This window comes from Phodopus roborovskii, unplaced genomic scaffold (assembly GCF_943737965.1).
Source record: "Phodopus roborovskii unplaced genomic scaffold, PHOROB, whole genome shotgun sequence".
NCBI classification, from domain to species: Eukaryota; Metazoa; Chordata; class Mammalia; order Rodentia; family Cricetidae; genus Phodopus; species Phodopus roborovskii.
The window spans coordinates 5201486-5228592 of NW_026126639.1; the positions used below are offsets into that span (position 1 = coordinate 5201486).

The 27107-nt window shown below is 45.1% G+C and overlaps 1 protein-coding gene across 2 annotated transcripts; it reads right to left on the reverse strand.

Moving 5' to 3' along the window:
- Window positions 1-451: 451 nt before the first annotated feature.
- Window positions 452-26514, reverse strand: Ints13 (integrator complex subunit 13). 2 transcript variants are annotated; one of them, XM_051173308.1, is made up of 17 exons: window positions 26497-26513; window positions 25447-25682; window positions 24440-24514; window positions 20679-20881; window positions 19993-20073; window positions 14915-15005; window positions 13502-13630; window positions 12042-12126; window positions 8646-8735; window positions 8232-8321; window positions 7417-7595; window positions 6287-6457; window positions 5866-6020; window positions 5323-5553; window positions 3702-3841; window positions 1376-1511; window positions 452-801 (listed from the first exon to the last, which is right to left on the reverse strand). In XM_051173308.1, the coding sequence occupies exons 2-17, from the start codon at window positions 25669-25671 to the stop codon at window positions 762-764; spliced, it is 2121 nt and encodes a 706-aa protein (XP_051029265.1). In that variant the 5' UTR covers window positions 25672-25682; window positions 26497-26513; the 3' UTR covers window positions 452-761. The 2 variants fall into 2 exon arrangements, with proteins under 2 accessions (XP_051029265.1, XP_051029266.1); XM_051173309.1 differs by lacking the exon at window positions 7417-7595 and having other exon boundaries at window positions 6287-6411; window positions 26497-26514.
- Between the last annotated feature and the right edge of the window lie 593 nt (window positions 26515-27107).

The window sequence follows — 27107 nt, forward strand, 5'->3', positions numbered from 1 at the left end:
TTGCGGAATTTTCAGAGATATGACTTAGGCAAGGTACACTTTGTCAACAAATACAAATTGTTTCAACTAAAATGTGATTTTGGATTGTGCCTCCCTGCTGCTGAAATCGAGATCTGTCACTTGGGTAACCCAGTCTCAAAAACCAAAACATTAACAGCAAAAAATGTATTGGGATATCAAACTGATACGTGTGAAGCCACACTGACAACGTGAAAATTCTGGCTTAAATGAATAGCAGACAAACTCATGCACACAACGGCAAAGCACTAAAGGAGACCAAGCCAGCAGTCTGCCTTGGAAAAGTGCTCAGTGCTCACTACACATCACGCACACAGATAAGACCCAAAATTAAATACGACAGATCTCACCTGAATTCTGATCAAGATTTATAAATTCTTGTTAGAACTGAGAGTAATATCTTTTTTCTAAAGCAACACTCCAATTCTTTGCATTTCATACATTTTAATAGTTTTATTTGGCAAAGAGGAGCCTAAGAATTTTCTTAAAAAACATTTCCAGAGGGAACACCTTTTACCATAAAATAAGCTGTGATTTGGGAGGACAAACAAATCTCAAATGTATATATTTTGACTCTGCCAATCTTAGAATTAGTACAAAAAAGATAATTTGTTGAAATTCTTTAAAAATGTAAAAACAAGTCCAGGCAACATAGCTATACAATCTTGCTGTAAAAGTACTTGTATCAAATTCTGCCCAAAATATTTTTGCAATATACTAAACTTAGTTTCTCCAGTCGCTCTTCACTGACGGCTGGCTTTTCCACTTTCTGTTGTCTCCACCCTGCAAAGTTTAGAAGGGAAAATGTGAAGGTAAGTTAAAACGTTTACTAGAGATCCACATCTGCACCTACTTTACCCATTGGAACTAAAGTCTAACCTAGTCACAACAGCAGAGTGTGAGCACTTTAAGAAAGGGATTGAAGTTCGGGCTCCTCCAGTCAGTCCAACCTCCTCACTGTACACATGAGAGAAAGCAGAGCCTGTGAAGACGAGGGAGCCTCCCGAAGGTCCCTCCCTGCACCCTCCCTTCTCCTCCATTTAGTCTAAGAGTCTACAAAAGAGATTCCTGTAACAATATGCTGCGGGGGGATTTCTCCTTAAAAAACAACAGCGTTTGGAACTTATTCTATTTGAGCACTTTGACATGAATAGGTCCAGTGTGTGACCCCCCCTGAAAACAGTGCTGTAAGTAGCAGACAGTTTCATAATTATCATCAATAAACGGGGCCTCCCGGGTTAAGGAGAAAGAGGTTAGCTCATAATAGCAGACTACAGAAAAACGCTGACCACAGCAAGCAGTTTCCATTCCGGGACTAACAATCCACAAAGCAGTTTGCACAGGAAATTACACAAACCCATTTTCCTCCTTAAGGTGTTGGTATAACTCAGCTCTGTTATTGACAGAGTTCAGGCGTCCAGCAAACTCCTGGTGCTTTCTGGAATTGGCAGTGTTGATTCTGTTACTCCACAAGGACAATAAGGACATTGGCCCTGGTGTTAAAGCAGAAAGCAGAGAAAAATCAAATGTAACACTTAACCCTCACTTGAGTTGCTAGGTTCACACTACTCAGGCACTGCACCACGCCAGGGACGCAGGGCTGTGTATCCACCAGGCACACAGCTGGCTTGGGAGGGTGGAGGGGACAAGTCTTCCCCAGAGCACACCACACGGGTGTAAGGGCCACTGCGATCACAGCAGATACAAGGACACGAAGCTGGGAGGGGACATGGGGGACAGAGAAGCAGGAACTGGGGGTATGATTCAGACACACCGTACTCCTTACATGGCACCTCCCATCAGACACACTTCATACATGTGTGAAATTGCAAACAATAAAAAAGTTTCTCATTCTAGTCCAGTGGTCTATCATCATGTGAGGCCTATAATTTATCAGTGGACACTGACTTAAATCCTAATATTTTTAACTCTGGCAACAGCCTGAGGGGCAGATGTAGGCAGAATTTTCTCTCCCACCAGCCAGTTCCCAAATAACCACACAGAAGCTTATTATTAACTACAAATGCTCTGCCAATAGCTCAGGCTTATTACTAGCTAATTCTTATCATTTTAAATTAACCCACATTTCTTGTCTACACTCTGCCATGTAGCTCGGTACTTTTTCTCAGTACTGCAAGTTCATCTCCTCCTCTCCCCGTCTCCTCGTGACCTCTGAGACTAATCTAAGTCCAATGGGAGTGGTTCCTGTGATGATTCCAGCACAAAGCAAGGATGGCTCTATAGTATGGAACTCTGCATCTCCTCTGTTTTCCGTGGTTTGTTTCTTCTCCTTATGTATCAAAACTTATTCTAGTCTAAATTTTGTTAACAGCAGCCTCAATATACGTACATACATATACACACACACATGCCTATAAAGTTATAAGAAACACACTGAATGTTGCTGGTACCATATGTAGGTGGACTTTTCTTTACCAGCTCTCAGACACTTATTAATTATAAATGTTCAGCCAATAGCTCAGGCTTGTTACTAGGTAATTCTTACATTTTAAATTAGCCCATATTTCTTAATTTGCGTGCTGCCTCATGGCTCATCACCTCATCTTCGACATGTCCTGCTTCCTCTGCATCTGGCTGCAGACCCCGCCCTTCCTCCCAGCTCTCTCAGACTGGCTCTCCTGCCTAAACTCCTTCCTGCCTAGGTATTGGCCAGCCAGTTCTTTCCTGAAGCAGTGAGAGAGTGAGGATAACACACCTTCACGGTGTACAAAAGGGCAGCTCCACAGCAGCAGACACCAGAAGAACCCTCAGGGTGACCTCGGATCCCCCACTGCATCAGCGCGCCCCAATGCACTGACAGAGCTCTATGAAGCAAACCAGCCTGCCTGCTCCTAGCAAACCCTGCCAACAGCAAGCCAGGCCACCCTGCTCTCGTCCAGGAGACACAGACGCCTAAGGTACCAGCCAGTCTGATGATTTCCCATGTACCCGGGTGACCTACGAGGACACTAAGGCCCACAATGACACTGGGAACTTGAGTCCAAGCCCCATCCTTTTAGACCCAGAATTACTTCAAGAAGAAATTAAGCTTCTCAGCCTATAAATAGGATTAAGGGTTTTATGGCAAAACTATGGTTTATAACCATACCTTCACCTAAGCTTGGCCAGGTCACTTCTTAGTTCACCACTAAATGAGCATCACTACATTCCTCCTGGGTACAAGCTCAGGGGAGGGGGGTCGGCACACACCTTTTTCTCACACGCAGTGTGGAGGGGAGAGCAGGGACAGGGCTGCATATGGAGGGGAATGATGGGCACACACCAGGATGTACAGTTGTGGAAGTGTCACAATCAAACCACGGACTCTGCCCACGGACTGAGGAAATGCAGGATAGAGGGCTTAGACAGTCTGGCTCCGTAAGCAGCACCTGGCACTTGAGGCACTCAGAGATTCCAGCTTCTTTCCAGTTTACTGTTTCTTTTGTGCAGACTTCACATAAAGCACTGGTTTCAAAGCCTTCATTATAGAGAACACTGCTACCAATCTTCTTTTCCTCCTCCTTCCTTTTTAATGTCAAAAGTCTTTCCTTTCAAGACTGTGAACGGAGTCTCCTGTGTGGTGTGTGAACATCTCTCTCTCTCTCTCCCTCTCTCTCACACACACAAACACACACACACACAGTGTGAAGTTGCACAGCCCTGGCTCCCAGGGCTGTCCTCACCTTTAGACTTTTCCATGTGTGGCGTCTCCTCCATTTCAACAAGGGGCTTTTTGTTTGGAGGCTCTGGGGAGTCAGGGGAGTCCTTTATAACCTCTGCCTCAGCCAGCTCTTCTTTCCCTCGTTCTAGAATGCCTTTCAACCTTGCAGGAAAACAGATTATGAAGACGAGTTTAATTTCAAGTCTATAAATTGCCCAGTAAGCACACTTTCTGTATACATCACCTTAAGAATTTAGTGAGTTCAAAACAACTATACTTCCCTTTATGGCAGTCATACTTCAGGGTTTACTCAGATAAAAAGGAAAACTACACCAGAGGGGAAGTCACCATTGAAAAGTTAAAAACAATGAATTACCCCAAAGACGTTCCACATTTTAAAATCAAAGGAAAAAAAAACTATCCAAATTACAAATAAGATGATATGTGGTATGGCCTATGTAATGGGGAATGTATTTAGGCTTCATTACTTGGGAGCCTCACTTTCTTGAGACAAGGTCTCACTATATAGCCCTGGCTGCCCGGAACTCATGACATAGACCAGGATGACTTCAAACTCACAGAGCTCCACCTGCCGCTTCTTCACAAGCGATGGACCAAAGGTTACTCTAAGCTGCTGTTAGGCTTCTTCAGTAAGAGGAATGCCTCTTGTATATGCACAAGTTCATGCGCTGAAGGCCAGCTGGGGATGCAGCAGCCTTTCCTCTGCCACAGTGGCAGGAAGCAGCGCTCTTTTGAAACTGCTGGCAAGGGAAGTGTGCTGCCTAGCTGGGAATGAACAGGGTCTCAGAGCTACCCTGAGTGCGCTTCCACAGAGAAGCGGTGAAGGCAGTGCTTGTGGGAACTGTGTGAGCAGAGATCTGCCATGAATTAGTAACTGGGACGGCGGAGGCCATTTGTTACACAGTTGTGTGTGCTCAGAATTTCCTATAATGCCACTACAACACTCACCTAGTTATCTTGCCTGATTCCTAGCAAGGAGGGAAGTGCTACAATTATGATATTTGTTAACCTTTAAAACATTTTAAGTGGGGGTGGGGGTGACTTGCACAGGTCAGAAGTCAGAGGTCAGAGGACACCGCAGGTCAGTTTTCACCTTCACCATATTGTCCCCAGGGTCCAATCAGCCTCCAGCACTCTCACTGCGTGAGCCCTCTGCGGCCTCACCGTACCCTTTTATGACTCTCTGGGGTTTTGTAACTTTGACCTTGATGTCCCTAAGGGCAGCCGTGTGCTCCAAAGGGCAGCCTGCACCTAATCCCTGTGAGACAGTGCCTTCCGCACTCCGCTGTGATCTCGCAAGTGTGGCCTGTCTCTAACATAAGGCAGAACATTCTTTTAGGATGGGGTCTTCTGACAAATGCCGAGCTAGCAAATCACTCACAACATAAAATTATGTTTTTGAATTTTACAATATTCAAAGTGTATACTAGCAACAAAAGTCCTAATAATAACCAGAAACTAGTTAGGAAAAATTAACACGTTTTACCTTAAAGTAACAGCGTGTACCTTTCTAAGACAAAGATGTTGTAACTAAAAGTGCAGGTATAGAATGAACAAGCTCGTATTGGATGGCCTGAGTGTGCTCTGGGCAAAGTACAGGCACCACGAGCAGAACCAGTCACCTGTCTGAGTCTGGCCGGGGCTTCTCTGGCCCGTGCTCCTTCACCGCCTGCTCTGACTTGTCCTCCCTGTCCTCCCTCTTCCTCCCTCGTTTCTTCCGCTCTTCTTCTTCCGGGGGCTTGCTCCGACACGCCATCAGACACTCCAGGACTCTCTGATGCTTCTCTGAGTTGCTGACATGGGCTCTGACAAGTGTCTCTAACTCATTCCACATGATTCGGTACTGTTCATCTCTGGAGGAAAGGTCAAATGCATTCTCAGAAATGCCCCTTATGTTTACACATTTAAACCATCTAAACGCTAAGTGCTTCTGACCCTGCTCGCTATGGTAAAGTGAACAGAAGTAGAGATATGTTTATTTCCTCTTACTCCATAGTTAATGGCAGAGCTCCAAGTTACATGGTAGCAGTGCCTGTTATCCTATGTCTCCATTATTTCAACACATGTACATACTCAACCATCCCCTCAGATGATCTGCACACGGAGAATCATCTTACAAAATAGCATCCATTAAGTAAACATGACGCGTGAAGAAAAGTCACTACCTTTTAGGGCCCTTTCCTCTGGTACCAACTGTAGAAATAGGAAGAGGGTCATTTTTCCTTTCCATATCAACCAAGTTATATATTGTTTTTTGACAATTTAACACGTCTTCTTCTGTCAAAGACTCTTTCACAATAACACTGGCTAATGGAACTACCTGTTAGGTAAAAAAACAAAAGAAAGAAAGAAAAAGAAAGTCTGTTTTGAAATCAAGCCTCAGAGCAAGGACATCTGCTGACTGCACGATGGCCACAGGGAGGGGCCCACGGCCGCGCTTCTGTCCTCAGTCCCTACCCTTCAGCCACAACAAACTCACCCTTCCTTTCTTGCCGGAGAAATGGCACCAACTACAAACATCTAAAATTTTCTACGAATGTATTCATAAATACACACTAATCCAGACAGAAGTAAAACCAGACTCACCGCTTGCATGTTGAAAATGGTGGTTTGTGAAATAATCATGGGCCAGTAGCGCGTGTGCTTTTCTAACTGATCCTTTGCACGCTCCAGCGGGATCTCTAGACTCGCATCCATTTTATATCTGGGGTCTAGAAAAGGAGTTAACCTGTTTTCCCTCATAAATTCACCAAAATCCTAATGATAACCAGATAAGACACAATTAGAAACTAGTCTAGTGTTGCAGCATGGGTTACATGTGACATCATTTCCCTCATGGCCTCTGTCCTGTCAGAGTCGGCACAGCCCTTTCTCTAACTGTGGCCCCGCCCCTTCCAGGTAGAACCCTGTCACCAGTTACACAATGGAAATGAAGCCTGTCCCCAGTCATTCCTAGGACGTGTGTGAGTCAATCACATTGCAACAACAGCTTGCTTATGAAAAAGCTGCTTTGACAGAACATCGAAATGATGAGTGTTAATCTTTGAATAATATAAATATAGGTAAATTAGGGCTTTTTGTTTGGTTTTTAGATGTTTATATGTTCTCAGTTTTCCATAAACTTGGCTTTTAGCCCCTTAAAAATAATTACCCCAAAAAGCCTAATAATTAAATTATATAATACTGGTAGTTTGTCATGTGCAGTTACATACATACATAAATCAACATTTCAGTTCCACAACCATCCCCACAAACAGCCCAGAAACGTCACTATATACACAGGAACGCACTAGTTTAACCTTCCCTCTTCTCTGCAACGCCAGTGTTTCGGACCTCAGACACTTCCCAGGCACTGAATATGTCACATGGCAGAGATGACACACAGTGACATTGGTTCTGGAAACAATAACCTGCTTCTTTGAGACCGCTTATCCCCATAACATTAACATACGCTAACTGACTCAAAACAAAGTCTACAGATAAGAAAGCTGTATGCCAGGGCTGGAGATGCTCAGCGCTTACAAGCACTGGCAGCCCTGGCAGAGGCCCGGGCTACACTCTCAGCTCCCACGCAGTGACTCACAACTGTCTTTAACTCCAGCTCCAGAGTGTCTAACACCCTCTTCTGGCCCTCAAAGGTACCAGGCATGCACACAGCGTACAAACATACACACAGGCAAAACACACACATAAAATAAACATTTTTTCAATCTCACTGTAATCCGGTAGTCTGTAACTCTTCCTCCACAGCCTTCACTGATGGAAGGTGGATCTTCTAGAATGGATCGAGAACTGCTAAGGACATGCAAAAAGATCTCTCCTCCATGGCTGCTAAGCATGTGACTGATGACTTTGGAACCTGACTTTCTCGGCTGTTCCAACAACACAGAGCGACCTGACGGAGGCAAGATCAAGATGTCAGTAACAAAATTCAAACAGCTCATACTTTAACCAGCACAGCTAAGCTAGCACATCTACCCGTTCCTAACACTTAGCTTCTCTCGTTTCCCAAAAACTATTATAATGGCATGTTTGTATGCTTTCCCAATTCCAAGTTCACATAAAATACAGCAAGAAATGCTCAGGTTATTGACGCTACAAGTGTCTGAGGAAAAGGCACAACTCAGTCCCTCCACAGCACCCTGTTAGCACAGTTACGTTTCTATTTCACACGGCAAATGTTATAGAATTTGGACTTCATATATTCTGATAATCAAACTATACTTAATATAACAATGAAAAGAACAAAAAGACAGATTTTTAAAACTCAATAGTTCCAAAACGTAAGATTATCCTGCTATCAGAAGAGCTATGAAAATTTAAATTTAGAGGATGGAAGTTTATAATTGAGATGTAAAATAAATAAAATGAACCTTAAATTTTAGGTCCGGGTAAGAATCATATGGTGAGATTCTGAAAATATAATATTCAGATACAATAAAGGTGAAGCATTCAAAGAAAACTCAATCCACATACAGTATGACTCCACTTAATACTAACTGAAATTAACACATTAAATACTGAAAATTACCATTGAGGAGAAAATTAGTGAGGCAGGAAGAAGGTCTGCTATTTACATCTACTGGTGAAATTCGATACGCTCCAGTGCAATAGTGTAACTCTGAAACAGAAGAAAACACTAATTTGAAGGAATGTAATGAAATACCCTACAGTTCAAAAAGGAAGCTTTGCTCTGTTTTTCTTGCCTCTCTCCCTTCCCTGTCCCCAATAAAACTCCCCACATTAAAAACAGAAAGAGAGAGAGGGAGGGAAGGAGGGAGGGAGGGAGGAAGGAAGGAAGGACGAAATAGAACTTGCTTACTTACTGAATCCCTAAGGCAATGGAAAACAAAAATTGAAGAAGCCTGGGGTCCCGCAGCACACTTAGGAGGCTGGCGCGCTCTTGCTCTGAGCTCTCGCCGGGTCTCCGGCCCTGCCTACTTACCGATGCTGTTGGTCCTGGGTGTACACCACTTCAGGGTCACTGTCTCTTTAAATGGGCCTTCTCTACTGCTGCCGCCTGAGTGGGTGTCACCTTCAGAGAGTTCACAGAAACACTGACTTTACTAAAGAGGTCACCTATGCCAAAGTTATGGTTATTTTAGTTTTCAAAGTAGGCTCTGGAAGACAGAGGAGCTCTGTGAGAACATTCTTTTTACAAAAAAAGACCACGTAGAAGATAGATATAAACTATGATTAACATCAATAATTTCCCTTCAAATTTTTCATTCACTAATTCAATTAATTTAGGTTGTTGCTTTACGGCAAATAATAAAAGCTTTACAGACCTCACACATCGCAACTGCCTCTCCCTGCCCATGCCAATAAATGGTAAGTATAGCCAATACTTAGCAGGTTTAAAAGTGTAACATCACAAGCAAACCCGTGTGCTTCTCAGGAGACACACTCGGCTGTGGGGGTGAATTCGTAAGGAGGCAGAGGGCACCTGTGCCTTCATGGAGCCTGCAGTGCGGGAGCAGACTTGTCAAACAGTGGGCACGTCTGAGGTCACAATGTGTTAAAGAAGACACTACACAATGCCATCAGGGTCTCCAGGGAGAGCTGTGGGAAAGCCTCCTTTAGCACGAGCCGGGCTGACGTTCTCAGAGGACAGTGTATGGGGAGAAGCTCATTCAGGTAGAGAACAGCAGAGGTCAAGACCAGATGGCAGCCATGCCACAGAGAAGATCAAGCCATGTGGTCTGTTAGATACCAGAGCCACGAGAACATGGCGGATTACTCTTGGTTCACCTTCTTCCTTGGGGTGCTAGCTGAGGAAATGATAGGCTGCGTTCAGAAGTGGTTAACGGTAGCCAAGATACAGATATGGTTGTATTTGAGACACAAGATGGAAAAAAAAGTCACAGACATAGAAACTGTGGGAGTGGACGACTAAGGACTGGATGGTCTAGCCTGAGACCATCCCACCCACACGAGTGGGTCACTCTTGACACTGCCTGGAACTCAGACCCAGAGGCTGGATGGCCCACAGACGCAGGATAGAACAAAACAGGACTGGAGTAAAAACAAAATGTCAATAAAACGATGCCTAATGACACTCTACTATACTCATAGACCGATGGCTAGCCCAACAGTCATCAGAGAGACTTCACCCAGCCACAGGCGGAAACAGGCGGGGATCCTGCAGAAGAGGGGAGGAAGGGTTGTAGGAGCCAGAGGGGTCAATGCATTAAGAGAAAACCCACACAACCAACTCACCTGGGCTCGCAGAGACTGCACTGACAGCCAGGGAGCCTGCCTGGGACCCACCTGGGCCCTCTGCCTGTGTGTGACAGCTGTGTAGCTTGGTCCTCTTGTGGGACTCCTAACAGTGGGGACAGGGGCTGTCTCTGACTCTTTTGCTGGCCTTTGGGATCCTATTCCTCACACTAAGTTGTCTTGTCCAGCCTTAGCACAAGGGGAGGTGCTTAGTCTGACTACAATCTGACATGCCATGTTTTGCCCATACCCATGGGAGGCCTGCCCTTTTCTGAACAGGAACAGAGAAGGGGGTGGGGGGCTAAGGGGAGGCAGGGAAGGAAGAGAGAAGGGGGGGAGGGAAACTGCTGTGGGGCTGTAATAAACAAACGAGATGGTCAGAAAGCGACTCAAAGATGACCCTGAGGTTCTGTCTAATGGAAATGCAAAAACAACCGGACTGTGCATCCACAGAGAGTGCTAAGAGCCAGTCAGGGAGCTCCCCACCTGGTGTGGGTGCTGACATGACGCTGCACAGTGTACAGGCATGGAGCAGCCCTCCTCAGTGAGGCTCACCCAGCTTCCGGGAGATAGCCACACGCAGCCTCCGAGCTACAGGAGCGAAGTCTGTGTTTACTCATGCTCACGGGCCCCACCCGTCTCTGCTCCCTGCTGTGGCTTTAAAGACTTCCCACAGGTGCTGGGGATTGAGCTGGGTCCTTCTGCTTCCACAGCAAGAGCCCTCACCCAAGCCATCCCCACAGACAAGAACTACTTTCATAGCCAAGGCAAACCATACAATCTTCAGAGTTAAAGTAAAAACCTTAAAAGCTGACATCATCTCATGGCTTCCTAGCAATCTCCTTGAGTTATATATTCAAAAACAAGCTCTCTGCATTCCCTGACTAAACATCAGTAGGTAGGTTTATCATAGCGGTTTCTCCCTGGCTAGTATGCAGTTCAGTCAATGAATCTGAAGATTCCTTATGACACTCGACCACCACCCCAGCCAGCTCACACTATGTTTCAGAATGAATGCACACAACATGTTCAACACCAATCACAGAATTCTATTGGCATCAATCTACAAGGAAGAACCTCAGGAATTTAAATGTCTTCACACCTTAAAATGAGTGAGAGGAATATTACGACTCATGCTGCTACAGCATCTGCAATTTTTAAACAAAGAAAGTGAAGCATTTAAACAGAGCTGCTGTGGTGACAAGTTTGCTGAAGCTCCTCCCTCCCATCCTAGAGCATGTGGGTATAGCGATGGAAACCGCAGCTTAGAGATGAAGTTAACGTTCACCTTTCATTTACAGAACATTAGTTCATGGACGCTGTCCTGGCTGGCTCTCTGTCGCTGTGATAAACTCTGTGACCAATAGCAGCCTGGGGGGGGGGGGGGGGGGAGGGTCTCATTTCAGGGTTGTATGTCAGGGTCCATCATCACGGGAAGCCAAACAGGAGCTCATCAAGAATCTGAAGGGGGGAACTCAGAAGAGACCAAGGGAAACTGTTTTCTCTGGTCTGCTCAGCTACCTTCCTCAGATGCCCAGACCCACCTACACAGGTGCCCAGAGTGGGCCGGGCCCTCCTGTATCAATTAGCAGGTAAGAAAATGCCCCACAGACATGCTGTGGTAGTTTGGATGTAAACGGCCCCATAAGCTCTGAGTGGTATTATTTGGAGGCGTGGCCTTGCTGAAGCAGGTATGACCTCTCTGGAGGGAGTGTGTCACTGTGGGGTGTGCTCTGAGGTCTCCTATGCTTAAGCTATGCCTATTTCAGTTCACTTCTGCTGCCTGTGGATCCTGACTGAGGGCTCTCAGCTCCTTCTCCAGCACCATGTCTGCCTGCACGCCACCGTGTCCTGCCATAATACAGGACAAAGTATCTGAACCGCAAGCCACCCCAGTGAAATGCTTCCCTTTATGAGAGTTACCACGGCCATGATGTCTCTTCACAGTAGCAGAAACCTTCACTAAGACACATGCTCACAGACCAATCTGATTAAGCAATTTTCCAACTGAGCGTCCCTCTTCCCAGCTGGATCTAGTGTGTGTCAAGTTGACAAAGCATGATGTCGGCACTGCAGAGGAGTTGGGACAAGGCCGAGCTCAGTGTGTGTGCTGGGCTCTCACCGCTTCTGAGGAAATCCGCGTGTGCGTCTTTGTGGTGAAGCAGCTCCACGTCATAGTTGGCCGATGTGTTGGCGTGCTGCTCTTCCTTGAAGCAAAGTGTAGGACATTTTAATAAACTGGGTTTGCTTTCAAAATAGTGACATAAATTACTCACTTTGTGTTTTGCTTAAAGTGAGGTCAAATACATTCTGCCATAGTTAGCTAAGTAAGAGGATGGTTTGCCCAGTCATTTATTTAAAGATGCAATACTTTCCAACAGTATAACGAACCCAAACATAATATCATTGAAATATATGTAAGTCAAACTTAAAATAGTTTTTAAAAGCAGGCAACAGCATCTTTAAATACTTGCAGTGAGGTAATGAACAGCAATTCTTTAAAGGAGCAAACACTAACAAGCAAGCTCAGTAGCTTGTTTTTGCATTAGCTACTAACAGAGAGCACAGCACAGAGGCAAGTGTCAGGTCCCAGCGTGTCTCTTTCCACTCAGATGTAAGCTAGGGCTTGTTCCACGACTGCCCTTGCTCACCGCCTCTCATCAAAGCCAGCCTAAAGGTCTCCTAGAACTCCTGCTACAGGGCCAGCCGATGAAGGTGGGAGGGCGTGAAGAGAGAAAAGCTAAGATTTCTCACGCCATTCAGTCTCCATGCGACAACGGCAAGAACTGAGAAGGCTTGGCCCTGTGATTCCATCCCTGACCCAGCGCTAGGGAGGCTGAGGCAGGAAGACCACTCGTTTCAAGCCAGTACAGACCACAAAGTGAAGCCCTGTCTCAAAAATAAGAAGCAAAAAAGAAGAAAAAAAATTGAAACTGGACTCCAAGAAAGTCACCGTGAGTTTTTGGTAAGAGAGTTACTGCACGGACTCAATTTTAGCAATGACTGACTCATTTAAAGCTAACTATGGGCTAGGCATTTTGCTGGTCCTGACAACTTAAGTGATAATATGAATAGATCGTGACAGATTCCCAGAAAATCTACTGCAGAAACTACATATTCACATCCATGGCTCTTTACCTGAGGAGTATTAAATCAATGGAAGCCATGAGGAATTTTTCACCAGTCAGACCTATTACTTACCCACATCTTCACATTTGGACGGGTAAGGAAGTACAGAAAATAAAAAATGCACTCAAATATACAAAGTAAAATCTAATAACACAGCTCTCAGGAAAAGAATCACAGAGAAATAATTTAAAATATAGATTTTGATAAAAATAGTAAGAACATAGTTCTTAAAAATCTTACAACATGTTCTTATTAGAAACAGTGACAATACAACATTTGTTCTGTGATCCTTTCTTTTTGAGTCTCAGTATTTACTGACCTGTTCAAAGACACTGAATGTGGGCTAGCAAAACAAAATACAATACAAGGAGAAAAGGTAAAGTTTCAATTAAAGCCAATGAGGAAATGTCAAGCAAATCATGAAAAGCACAGAAAAGCCGTTGGGCCGCCTACCTTCATGGGAATGTTGGTGATAGTCGTTGAAGCCAAGTCAAAATGCTGTTGTACCAGAACATTCAACTTGGTAGCCAGATGCCGCCCAGCTCGGACACTGTGGACTTCACTGGTCAAAACTGGGGACAGCTGCCGGAGCACCCAGGAAAGAAACCACAGAGCACTCATTACCCCCACAGCAGCCCACGCTGAGTACTTCACTACAGACCATTGAATCTCGAGTGGCTTTTCACAGTGTGTGTGTGTTGTGTGTGTGTGTGTGTGTGTGTGTGTGTGTGGTGTGTGTGTGTGTGTGTGTAAAAGCTAGCCAGGATAATTATTTCATCAATGAAGTTTTATTTGTAACATATACAATGTTTACTATCCTATAAGCCAGGACCTATATGAGCTATTAGTACAGCCACAGTACAGTCACTGTCCCCTTAAAACCTAGACTAAATAGCATTCACTAAATATCTATTTATATTTTCTAACTTACTGATATGAAACAGACTTTTAATCACAAAGAGATACTGTAAGAAAAATAATTCACCCTACAGAAGGAACATGGAAACCACAAACGTGTGGCTTCACTAGCGGTGTGCGGTAAGGCGGCACAGACGTAGTGAAGCGAAGCTGGGTGTGGTGGCGCAGTCCTTTAGTCCCCATACCCAATAGGCAGAGACAGACAGATGGACCAGAGGGAAACCCGCCTCAAAAACACAGAAAAGCACAGTAAACTCACAAAACTTCATTCACCTCAGAGCAATAACAACATAAATTAACTTTTATTTACCAGAAAAGAAAACTAACGTGTCACTAAAAGAGGCATAAAATAACCAGGAAAACACCTAGGATATGGTAGAGACAACAACTTGAAAGTATCACTTAAATAATTCATAGACTAAAGTAATATCAGACATGGTTAAATTAAAAATACAAAATAAAACATCAGGACATGCTATTATTATACATTTGCATTTCTAAATACAGACTACCAATGAAGATGTGATGTGAATATACTTACTAACCAATAAAACTACCTTTTCATTTAAAATATCTTTATTTCTTTTTTAAAGTAAAAGTTGGAAAGTAGGTTTTCCCTGAATGTGTAAGTTGGTTTCTTTGTTATCAAGAGGCTATTTTATTAGAATGTAGTTTTCTCAAAATGTGTAAAAATTAAAGTTACTGAAGTAACTAACCTCACAGACTAGAATAAAGTTTATAGACTTGCAACACATTTTATTAAAATACAAGTCAATGATGAAACACAACAGGAAACATGGAAAGTTTGTAATTACGACGGTCTATTCTGACCGCTTTGGCAGAAAAAAGCAGCAACACACTCAGGCCAGTGCTGCCGCCCTCAGCCCTGCTTAACTCTCGCTCACAAAGACAACCATGTCTTCTTGCAGCGACTGTGTCTACACTTACTTCTTTTTTAGGACGATCAGACACAAGGCTATCTTCACCAACTGGGTAGGTATGAATCAACACCAACTCACATTTTTGAATCTGCATGAGACTTAAGAGAAAAAAAAAAAACTATTACTTACAATGTTAGATATAGTAAAGAATCCAGCAAGCAAACTACTTCATCCTTACCATAGTAACAGAACGTGACTACACTCAAACAATGTCTGACCCTAACAGATAGTGTATGACCTTGATCTGGTGCAGCTGCCAACACTCTGAGCTAAGCAGTTACACAGTACACAACTGCTGTATTTGTATAAATAGTTAATGAGTAATTACACACATTTAAATGAAATGCAAAACTTTTCTGTGAATCTAAGTAGCCCTAACCCTGATGGTAGGTGCCAGGGTCATATTCCAGGGCCCTGCTTTCAACTGAAGTCACTGAGGTAATTTCTGCTGTTGCTGCCATCACCAGTGAGAGGTCAGAAAAGGCTCTCTGTGGAGAAAAAACTGTACAAAGCGGAGAGTGGAGTGGCCAATTACCTGACAGGCTTTGCATAGTCAAAGCCAGTTTCAAGTTAAAAACTAACAATAAAGAGAAAGGGCGTATAATTTTCTGTAATTAGCACAAAGAAAATGAGTACCTGTATATTGAATTTCTTCTTTACTTTTTTTAAAGGACAAAAATCAGGCAATACTAATCACTACCTATAAATGATTACTTCTAAAAATATGAGACTAAATTTTTCTCAATGTTTTAAAACTGTGTTTTCCTTATTTATGGGAGGAAGATTACGGTGCACACGTGGAGGTGAGATTCACTTGTGGGAGTCTCTCCTTCCTCCAGAGCCCTGAACTCAGTCTCTCCTTCCTCCAGAGCCCTGAACTCAGTCTCTCCTTCACCAGAGTCCCTGAACTCAGTCTCTCCTTCCTCCAGAGTCCCTGAACTCAGTCTCTCCTTCCTCCAGAGTCCTGAACTCAGTCCCTCCTTCCTCCAGGGCCCTGAACTCAGTCTCTCCTTCCTCCAGAGTCCCTGAACTCAGTCTCTCCTTCACCAGAGTCCCTGAACTCAGTCTCTCCTTCACCAGAGTCCCTGAACTCAGTCTCTCCTTCCTCCAGAGTCCCTGAACTCAGTCCCTCCTTCCACAGAGTCCCTGAACTCAGTCTCTCCTTCACCAGAGCCCTGAACTCAGTCTCTCCTTCCACAGAGTCCCTGAACTCAGTCTCTCCTTCCTCCAGGGCCCTGAACTCAGTCTCTCCTTCCTCCAGAGTCCCTGAACTCAGTCTCTCCTTCACCAGAGCCCTGAACTCAGTCTCTCCTTCACCAGAGCCCTGAACTCAGTCTCTCCTTCCACAGAGTCCCTGAACTCAGTCTCTCCTTCCACAGAGGCCCTGAACTCAGTCTCTCCTTCCTCCAGAGTCCCTGAACTCAGTCTCTCCTTCCTCCAGAGTCCTGAACTCAGTCCCTCCTTCCTCCAGGGCCCTGAACTCAGTCTCTCCTTCCTCCAGAGTCCCTGAACTCAGTCTCTCCTTCACCAGAGTCCCTGAACTCAGTCTCTCCTTCACCAGAGTCCCTGAACTCAGTCTCTCCTTCCTCCAGAGTCCCTGAACTCAGTCCCTCCTTCCACAGAGTCCCTGAACTCAGTCTCTCCTTCACCAGAGCCCTGAACTCAGTCTCTCCTTCCACAGAGTCCCTGAACTCAGTCTCTCCTTCCTCCAGGGCCCTGAACTCAGTCTCTCCTTCCTCCAGGGCCCTGAACTCAGTCTCTCCTTCCTCCAGAGTCCCTGAACTCAGTCTCTCCTTCACCAGAGCCCTGAACTCAGTCTCTCCTTCACCAGAGCCCTGAACTCAGTCTCTCCTTCCACAGAGTCCCTGAACTCAGTCTCTCCTTCCACAGAGGCCCTGAACTCAGTCTCTCCTTCCTCCAGAGTCCCTGAACTCAGTCTCTCCTTCCTCCAGAGTCCCTGAACTCAGTCTCTCCTTCACCAGAGCCCTGAACTCAGTCTCTCCTTCACCAGTCCCTGAACTCAGTCTCTCCTTCACCAGAGCCCTGAACTCAGTCTCTCCTTCCACAGAGTCCCTGAACTCAGTCTCTCCTTCCTCCAGAGTCCTGAACTCAGTCTCTCCTTCCACAGAGTCCCTGAACTCAGTCTCTCCTTCACCAGAGTCCCTGAACTCAGTCTCTCCTTCACCAGAGTCCCTGAACTCAGTCTCTCCTTCCACAGAGGCCCTGAACTCAGTCTCTCCTTCACCAGAGCCCTGAACTCAGTCTCTCCTTCCACAGAGTCCCTGAACTCAGTCTCTCCTTCACCAGAGCCCTGAACTCAGTCTCTCCTTCCTCCAGGGCCCTGAACTCAGTCTCTCCTTCCTCCAGAGTCCCTGAACTCAGTCTCTCCTTCCACAGAGTCCCTGAACTCAGTCTCTCCTTCCACAGAGTCCCTGAACTCAGTCTCTCCTTCACCAGAGTCCCTGAACTCAGTCTCTCCTTCCACAGAGGCCCTGAACTCAGTCTCTCCTTCACCAGAGTCCCTGAACTCAGTCTCTCCTTCCACAGAGTCCCTGAACTCAGTCTCTCCTTCCACAGAGTCCCTGAACTCAGTCTCTCCTTCCACAGAGTCCCTGAACTCAGTCTCTCCTTCCACCAGAGGCCCTGAACTCACGTTGCCAGGCTCGGAACCATCTCACCAGCCTTCCCTAGCCTTGTATTCTAGTGAATGAGACTCCATATATCCTACACTGTACATTCACTAGCTACATTTCTGTTCTTTCTGACTCTGAATAGATGAACTTACTAAGTGTGCTGGTTTGAATGTAAATGCCCCCCCATAAGCTCTGAGTGGTATTATTTGGAGGCGTGGCCTTGCTGAAGCAGGTATGACCTCTCTGGAGGGAGTGTGTCACTGTGGGGTGTGCTCTGAGGTCTCCTATGCTTAAGCTATGCCTATTTCAGTTCACTTCTGCTGCCTGTGGATCCTGACTGAGGGCTCTCAGCTCCTTCTCCAGCACCATGTCTGCCTGCACGCCACCGTGTCCTGCCATGATAATAAAGGACAAAGTGTCTGAACTGCAAGCCACCCCAGTGAAATGCTTCCCTTTATGAGAGTTACCATGGTCACGATGTCTCTTCACAGTAGCAGAAACCCTAGCTAAGACACTGAGCCATTCTCATGTGAGCTGCAAAGGACATTACTAAACACTTGAGAACCCTTCTACTAAGGATAGCTCCACTTCTAACAGCAATGACCCTATTCCACATAAGAAAATTAGTAACTGCTCAACCTAAACTGTTCCAGTACAACTGCTGTAAACGTTCCCTTACTGGCTGTGACGTAACAGGTAACATTTGGACTACTGACCTGGCAGATGGGATAGAGTTCCTGAAACCCTTATGAAATCCTAAGTCCTATGGCACCCACAGTATCTTCTGCTCTCTATTCGATCTTGGATCTAAGTTCTTGACAGTCAGTTCTTAAATCTCTGGAAATTTCCTAGGTGGCAGTCCCTCTGTCCTAATGACCTAACTCTTGGGATTCTACACACGTGGCTCCTAGTTGGGGAAGATATTACCAGAAAGACAATGTTATGATTAGAAGCATGGGACCTTCACGCCCTACCCTGACATCCTTTAGGAAGGAAAGATGGGCCAGAAAACAAATTATCAGTTGTGACATCTCCATAAAAATCCCAGAGATGAAGGGCTCAGGAATTGTCTTAGTTTGGTTTCCACTGCTGTGAAGAGACACCAGGACCATGGCAACTCTCATAAAGAAAACATTTAATTGGGGTGGTTCACTGACAATTTCAGAGGTTCAGTCCATTATCGTCATGACAGGGAACATCGTGGTGTGCAGGGAAGCGTGATGGTGGCTATATCTTGGCTTGTAAGCAACAGAAGTTGACTGATGACTAGGCAGTATCCTGAGCATAGTAAACCTCAAAGACCGCCTCCACAGTGACACACTTCCTTCAACAAGGCCACGCCCACTCTAAAACCACACCTCATGAGATTATGGGGCCCACGCACATTCAAATACCACAGGGTCTTCTGTGACATGAACACATCCACACTGTGAGACAGCACATTCATCTCCAACGGTAAAAGCTCCTGCACTTGGGACCTCCCCTGCTTTGTGTTGCCTCTCCTGCTCACCTGTGTCCCGTGTAACACACTCAGTGTTCACAGCGAGCCTCTCCTGCTCACCTGTGTCCCGTGTAACACACTCAGTGTTCACAGCGAGCCTCTCCTGCTCACCTGTGTCCCGTGTAACACACTCAGTGTTCACAGCGAGCCTCTCCTGCTCACCTGTGTCCCGTGTAACACACTCAGTGTTCACAGCGAGCTTCTCCTGCTCACCTGTGTCCCATGTAACACACTCAGTGTTCAGTGAGTCTCTCCTGCTCACCTGTGTCCCGTGTAACACACTCAGTGTTCACAGTGAACGGTCTGACATGGCGGGATGTGGGGACCCTGACAGCTAGCAAGTCAGACTGACAGCGGTTCTGAAAGGGTAGGGGTCATACAATTCTGAGGAACTGAGCTCTTAATCTGTTGGGGCTCTAATAACTCCAGTGAGCTGATGTCTTCATTGAACTGCAGGACACCCAGATGGTATCCATATAGTGGCAGAACTGTTTGGTGTAGGAGAAAGAAAAAATCCAACACTTTTGACCATCCCTAGATGCTGCCGAGTATAAAGCAAGTATAAAAAAAGTTTTTCAACTGCTATTATTTAAAAATAAATTTACACAATGCAATGAGTGAACTTATTTACATTCTGAACTAGTGAATAATGATTAATAAAACCCACAATCTACATATTTTATAAGTTCCTACCAAGGTATAATGAGCTATCAAAACAAATATGCATTATAAATTTGTATATTATCATTCTAACCACGTTTCTTGTGAGAAGAACATAATATTGAAAAATGTAAGGAAAATAAAAAATTCTGATCAAACTTATAGCTTTAGGTTAATTTGTTAAGAAAAATCAAGGAAATGCTACCAAGTACATTAAAAATTACTGCAAACAAATATGAAACGTACATCATGTGAAGTTAATGAGTTATTTCCTCTATGAATTATACTCACTGATCTGAATTTGCAGCAAGCTTGTTGTGCTCATGAATTGTTTCCTGGACACAGTCTTCAAGCATCCGTACATGACTATCACTGTTATTTAAAAAGAGAAAACTTAAAGGAACAAACAGTAAGGAAAAAGTCGTCGTGTGCTGATGCCACCATGTACAACCCCTTCAGCAGGTTGGCGGGGAGGGAGGAAGGGAGGGAGGGAGGGAGGGAGGGAGGGAGGGAGCAGGGAGCATGGCCACTCTTGCACAGAGCCTCAGTCTGGCTCCCAGCGCCCAAGTCTGCGGCTCACGACTGCCTGTAACTCCCCTTCTAGCCACTGTGGCTCCTGCACTCATGGGCACAAGACCCACACACAGACACATGTGTACAGATAACTTCAAAATCCACCCCAGCAAAGATTGTCTATGCATACTCATTCATAATCATCAAACTATTAGCTTAGGAAATCAGTGAAGAAAAAGTCTTATCAATTGACATAATATTCTAAACAATTTCCACCAAGATGATTTTTATCTAGAACTCAATAAGCCCAGTATCAATATTAAAGGCAAATAATAACAAAATAAATCAGAGAAAACCACTTACATATCCTTACAAACTTATAGGCTGTCCATACTTCATAAAATAAAAACGTAATAGTAATTAAAGTTCTCCCAGGAAAAGGACCACTGTGATTATCAGCCCACCTTTTTGCATTTGTAATGCAGATTATCCGTCCTCTATTCCCCACTCGTTCTGCATTCTCCATGAGTAAAGTGCGAGCCTCATGTTGGTATTCGGTAATTTTGCACAGGGTCTCCACTGCAGCAACAAGGCCATGCAGAATGCTACAGCACTCGGGGTCTGCCCGAGGGTTAGGGGGGCCCACAGTAGCCAGTGCCGCCATGAGCTGAGCAGAGGGAGAGACAACCGTGTTGACAACATTATGTCACGTCACACAAAAGAATCCAGAGAAAACGAAAAGCCAATGCTTCTCGAAAGGGGCTGGAGACATGGCTCAGCAGTTAAGAGCAGAGCCTGCTCTCCCGACAGACCCGGGTTCAATTTCCAGCGCTCATTCGACAGTTCACAACTGTCTGTAACTCTAGTTCCAAGGGATCCAACACCCTCACACAAATGCAGGACAAAACACCAATGCACACAAAATAAAAACGAGTAAGTCATTTAGATATATACATATGGACACAAACTCTCTTAACAAAATACTAGCAAGCCAAACCTAACAACACACACACACAAAAATTATACACCATGACCATGGAAGATTTCTGTCAACAATGAAAGTTAATTTAGTATCAAGTAGGGAGGGAAGAAGGGATTGTGGGAGGGATATGGGTGGGGGAGATGACTAGAATTAAGCCATATTTGAAGGGTAACATGGAAACCTAATACAGTAAAAGGAAACTTGCTAAAATGTAGACATATACGAAGGTGATCTAAGTGAAAACTCCAAATAATGGGGAACACAAGAGTCCCAAGTGGCATCTCTTGTCACCAAATGAAGCTTCCAGTACCCAGACTGAGTTGCACCTAATTGAGTTGTTTACCAAAGGAACCCATGGGAATCCTGGAACAACCCAGGCTGTTGCCAAGACTGACATCAAGGCCCCACTATTCTGGCAACAACTCTCTGAACATGGGTATGCCAAGCTGGTGCTCTCACACCAACCAGACCCTTTATCTACAATGGTACTGCTACAGGGTAGATAGGCCAGGGCAATGCGGTGTGCGGCAGAAACCAACCAGCAGCTGATCTGACTTAAGACCTATTTGTTGAGCTAGAACCCATATCTGACACTATTTGTGTGATCAAGAACCCGAGACTAGAGAAGCAGGGACCGAGAATGAAATCAAACAGTGGTCCAGAAATAGGTAGTGATAAATGACTCAAATGTTTGCGACCAGCTGATTCACTCCCTACTTATGAGGATTCCTGACAATCAGTTGTGATAAGGAAAACCAAACCAAAGCATCTTCAACACCAGTGACTCGTGAGAGTGGCCCTCATAGAGGGGTTTCTCCCTGGTAGACTCAAAACTCCTGACTATTAAAGGCATGAGCCACCACGGCCTGGCTGTGTCTGACTTTTATTCACATATGCTAGGAACACTCCAAGATTGTGTCCCATGGTACTTTCTGAAAGACAGTGAATATTAAGAACATTCTAGAGAGGTAAAAGTATAAGGCCAAGCCAATAAAAACCCTATTTCGTCAGTGTCTTACCTCAAAATAATAAGTTAGAGATGTTTACAGTTTAAATGACTCGTCACAAATATTTAAAACCAAACACTGTGATATACTCACCTTGGGATTATTTCCATTGAAGAACATCCATGAACAGAAAAAAACTTTAAATAAATTAATTCAAATAGTGTACTCAAATATTCCAGTAATCACTTTCTCTTATGTTGTCCAAATGCATTAGTAAATTTAGTAGCCTGATATCTTCTACCCAAACTAAATAGCAGGACATAAAAGCTAACAGAAACACAATGTTCTTAAATAATAAAAGATAAACTTAATGAATTTAGCCTAAATTTATTTGTGCTCCCTCCACTAAGACCGCAGTAAAGTCACTTTTAAAAAAGCATAAATCTACTACTCCTGATGGGGTAGGCATCTAATACTAGCTAATGGAGGTGAGGCATAAATTCAAGGTCTGAAAAGTCTACAAGGGAATTCAGTTCATGGTACAGGGTTAAGAGGCACCAAGCATCACACAAACCACGGCTGAGGAAGGTGCTCAGAAACGTACAAACAGCCTCAATTCAGTGCACAGCACACTCTGATTCAGACCCTAACCTGTGAACCAATGACCTTTCCCAGACCACCGCACACACACAATCACGCCCGCACAGCAGAGAACAAGGGCAGGTCCTGGGCTCTGCCCAACAGAGCTCCATCAAATGCTGCATATGCTGTTTGTCCCGTCCCATACCAGGGACCACTATCTACCTGTGGCTTACTAAGCACATAAACAGGGCAAAGGCCACAAATGAACTATAGTTTAAATTTTACATCACCACACAAAGCTGGAAATATCCTTAGATAACAAAGTTCTCGATTGAAAGTAGCAAGGCTAAATCCACCCTCTGAGTGGCAGAACCTGACAGAGAAGTTCGCTACACACAGGAAAAACAATGGAGGACCTTCTCTGGAGACCTTGCAGGGTCCCAAAGAGACACCTGTTAACTGTCAGGAATAACTAACTACCCACAACTGAGGATCTCCTAACCCACTGGTCAATGTCTTGCTGATAAAAAGACTGCACAGCCAAAGGTCAGCAGGCACTTAAGTAAAATCTCAACATGGAAAGTACTCTGGAGACAGACATCAAAACTGATCCTCAAATAAGCCCTAATAACCTCCAGTTCTACAATACATACACAGCCGTAAAACAAGAAAGGACTGACAAAAAGGACATAATTAGAGTATAAGAACAAGCTCTTGGAAAGTGAAATACAGTCATAAACTCCCAAATAAGAGTGGAAAGGTTCAAATAGACAAGTAACACAGGTGCTCAATAAGAAAAATCACTTCAACCCCGGAAGTCCAATATCCCGCTAATAGATATTCTAGAAAGACAGAGCGCACAGACACAAAATCGAGATAAAAAACAACTCAGAATTTTCTCTTTCCAACCTAGCAAATGAGGAAAGACCCACTAAGGCACATCACTGAAAACATTCTGAATATAAACGGGAAAGAAAAGATTCTTAAAGCCTTTAAATAAAAGCTTTTAAATAAAATGACACTGGACTTCAGCAGCATCAGAGAACCACAAATATGGTGGATAAGACCCTCACAATTTTGAGAAAGTATTACTTCTATATTCAAAATATGGATACAAAGAACCATGTTACATGAACTGTGGAGACCATGCTCTAGCAGACAAAGATCACACGGAGGAAAGCATGATGAGGAAGCAGAAGAGGACCCTGTCCAGCAGTTAGTGAGGCTGCTTCAGGGATCTGCTGAATTAGCTGGTACATTCGTGGTAAAAGAAATACTGAGCCGCTCGAGAGATGTGAGCAACAATAGGTATATAAGGAGGAAAAGGAAATGCTAAGTTCTACAAATAAATAATTGTGTGGACATTATAAACAAACTCTGATAAAATGGTTAGAAAAACAAAACGAGGGGCAGGCCCGAGTGGGGAAGGCTCTTTCTTAGTGAACCATCACTAACAGTCAGGGTAAAGTTTACATTAAGAATTCAATAAGTACAACATGTTACATAGAGAATTTTAACATGTAAATAAAAACCAGAAGCTAAAGCTGAGATTTGCTTGGGCTGGGAGACTGGAATAGAAAGAACAGTTTTTCTTTTCATGTAACTTGGGATTTTAATTTTGCAAAGATATAGAAATTCTAAAAATAAATAAATAAAATTAATCTTTCTTACAAAGTTTTACCACATTTAGGTAATTTTCAAAACCCAGGCATACCTCCTGTAAGTTCTGGTCTTCTTGAGTCCAAGAATTTAAAACATGTGCCCCGGAGTCACTCACAATGAAATTCACCTAACAGATATCAAAGAGACAGTCAGTACTCAACTCTCACATGGTAAATAACACCAGTTCCTAGCACTGGCCACTACCTGGACCCATCATCTTTCTCTAAGTGTACACGCCTAGGGAAGCGGCTGCATTCAGGCACCGAGTATGGGGAATGCCTGTCACGGCCACGGCGAGGACAAAGTCTCCGTGGAAAATGTGGTAAAGCGGGGAAGGAAGAACCCAAGCAAATGCATGAGCAGGAAAAGTTCAGAGAGCAAACGCTATGAGAAACTCGTCCACTACTCCACATCCGGTGGTGAAAGGCGAGCTCAGGCTGCTACAAGTAAGATGAGCACTGGCCATCTACTTGCAGCCTAGTCCTGAAGCATTTAAAATACTGAAACTTAGAGGTAGCTTTAATATTTGGAATTTCTGTCAAATGTCAATGTCCCTTCTTACTAATTAAAACACACACAGAGACTTTTTAGAACTTTTTAGCTTTTTTGTACTGGGAAGGTGGGTTATATCCTTAATCCCAGCACTTGAGAGGCAGAAGAAGGTGGATCTCTGAGTCTGAGGCCAGCCCAGTCTACCTAGGAAAGGCCAGGGTTACAAAATAATAATGGCTCAACAATGTTTCCACTTGAGATAGCCATTTGTTTAGTGCCTGTTCCATACTTGCTACATACTTTGTATATGGCCCAGTATGCATAGTTCCTACCTCATTGGACTGTCAATAGGCCAGTAAGTATAAAGTATAAGTATAAACGGAAAGCACTTTGGAACCCATCTAGAACTCATAAGTGCTCGGTACCCTGCTGGCCATAATTAAATACCTATACAATAATAATCAAAGGGGCAGTTAGTTCTGCCTGTATTTTTAACTATACAGCTCTAAGCACAGCAATTCCATATAACTATTTACACAATTAAATAGTTTTGCTTATAACACTCACCAGCTTTTTGAAAGGGAATATGTCATACATTATCCTACAATATTCCATGGAAGACTCTACTGAGCAAGTCCACAGGGACTTAGAGATGGGAGCCAAGGGGATGATTCCTTGCGTTCTGTTCTTCACCAGCATATCGAACTCCACATGCTGTCTGCAGGACTCCGCCATGTATGGGCAGTGATCCACAACAAACACCGTTTTATGAGATTCAGAAAAAATCTTCATTTTGTTTTAATCTGTAGAAGGGTAATACACATACTAGTCAAATGTTGGCACATTAACATTTATCACTTAGTTGTGTTTTCCTCAGGTGAGCCTAAGTTACGAGAATTTTGTTCGGTCAAGGGTAAGGGATGAGCTACATCATACTATGCAGGCAATATAACAGACAAAAGAGTCCATAAGTCTTTTTCTTTTACAAACTACTTAAAATAGAAGAAGAAGAAGAAAACACCTGTACACATTATTTGTATTTGATCAATTCTTCAAATACATCTACGATGATCCTCGCTAGGGGCTCAGGGAAAATCCACAGGAGAAGACCCGACAGCAAAAGTACAACCCAAAACACATACAACACATCGCCTAAGGTGAACGCGTATCTGGGTGCTTTCCGTTGAGCACAAACCCTCATCCTCCCCAAGCAACTTGCAACGCGGCGCAGTTCATTCACCGTGTACCTCCGAACAGACAAGATGCCCACGGGGAGACAACGTCTAAAACTTTTCCTTACAATCGCAGAGCACTGCGGCGCACTCCCCTGCTTCGCTCACAAAACTCTTAACACAGGACAAAACCAAACCAAAAAACAAAAGCAGGCATCCGCATCCTAAAAAGCACATGGGAAGCAGGGCAAGAAGTGCTCGCGGGGAGGCAGCACCGTACCGGCCCCCGCTGCTGTGCCTGCGGCCGCCGGGGAACGCAGCGCCCCGGCCCGCAGGTCGCAGCCTGCACGGCGCACAGCTGGCTGCAACCGGGCGGGGGTGGGGTGCGCGGCGTGCAAGGTGCGTGCGTGGACCCGGGAAGCCCCGGGCGGCGAGGCCCGCTTACTTTCGCGCCCGCTCCTGCAGCGAACGGACTCCGGAGGGCGGCGGGGGGAGAAGGCAGACGAGGGTGGGCGGGAGGGGAAGGGGTCGGTGCACGGTCCGAGCCTGGTGCCGCCTGCGGACGACCGGCCCCGGCTCATCTCCCGACGCGCCGGCTTCCTAGACGCTGCGGCGCGCGCGCGCGCGCGCACGCACCACAGCCAGCGCGCACTCGGGCCCGCGCGTGCGCACGGCGCTCTCGCGCGGCCCCGCCATCTTCCCTCCCGAACCGGAAGAGGGCGGAGCTAATCAAGGGGAGGGTGGGGAGGGGAAGAAAAAAAAAGAAGACAAAAAAAGAAACCGCCTTCAACGCTTGTCCCCGAGCCACCGTCGGGAGGAGTGTGGCCGGGGCGACCCGACCCGAGAAAGTCCCCAGAGCAGAGCCCCAGCCGCGGCCCGGGCTAAGGCGGCCTCCGCGCCTCCCCGCGTCTGCCTTCACCCGGCCGGCAGCCCGTCGCAAACCACGCGAGAGTTGGCGGGCGGCAGAGAGAAAGCGAGAGTGAGAGCAGGCGAGGCGGGGGCGGGGCGAGGAGGGAGCGGACCCGCCCCGTCCCATACCGCGGCCAATCAGCGGCT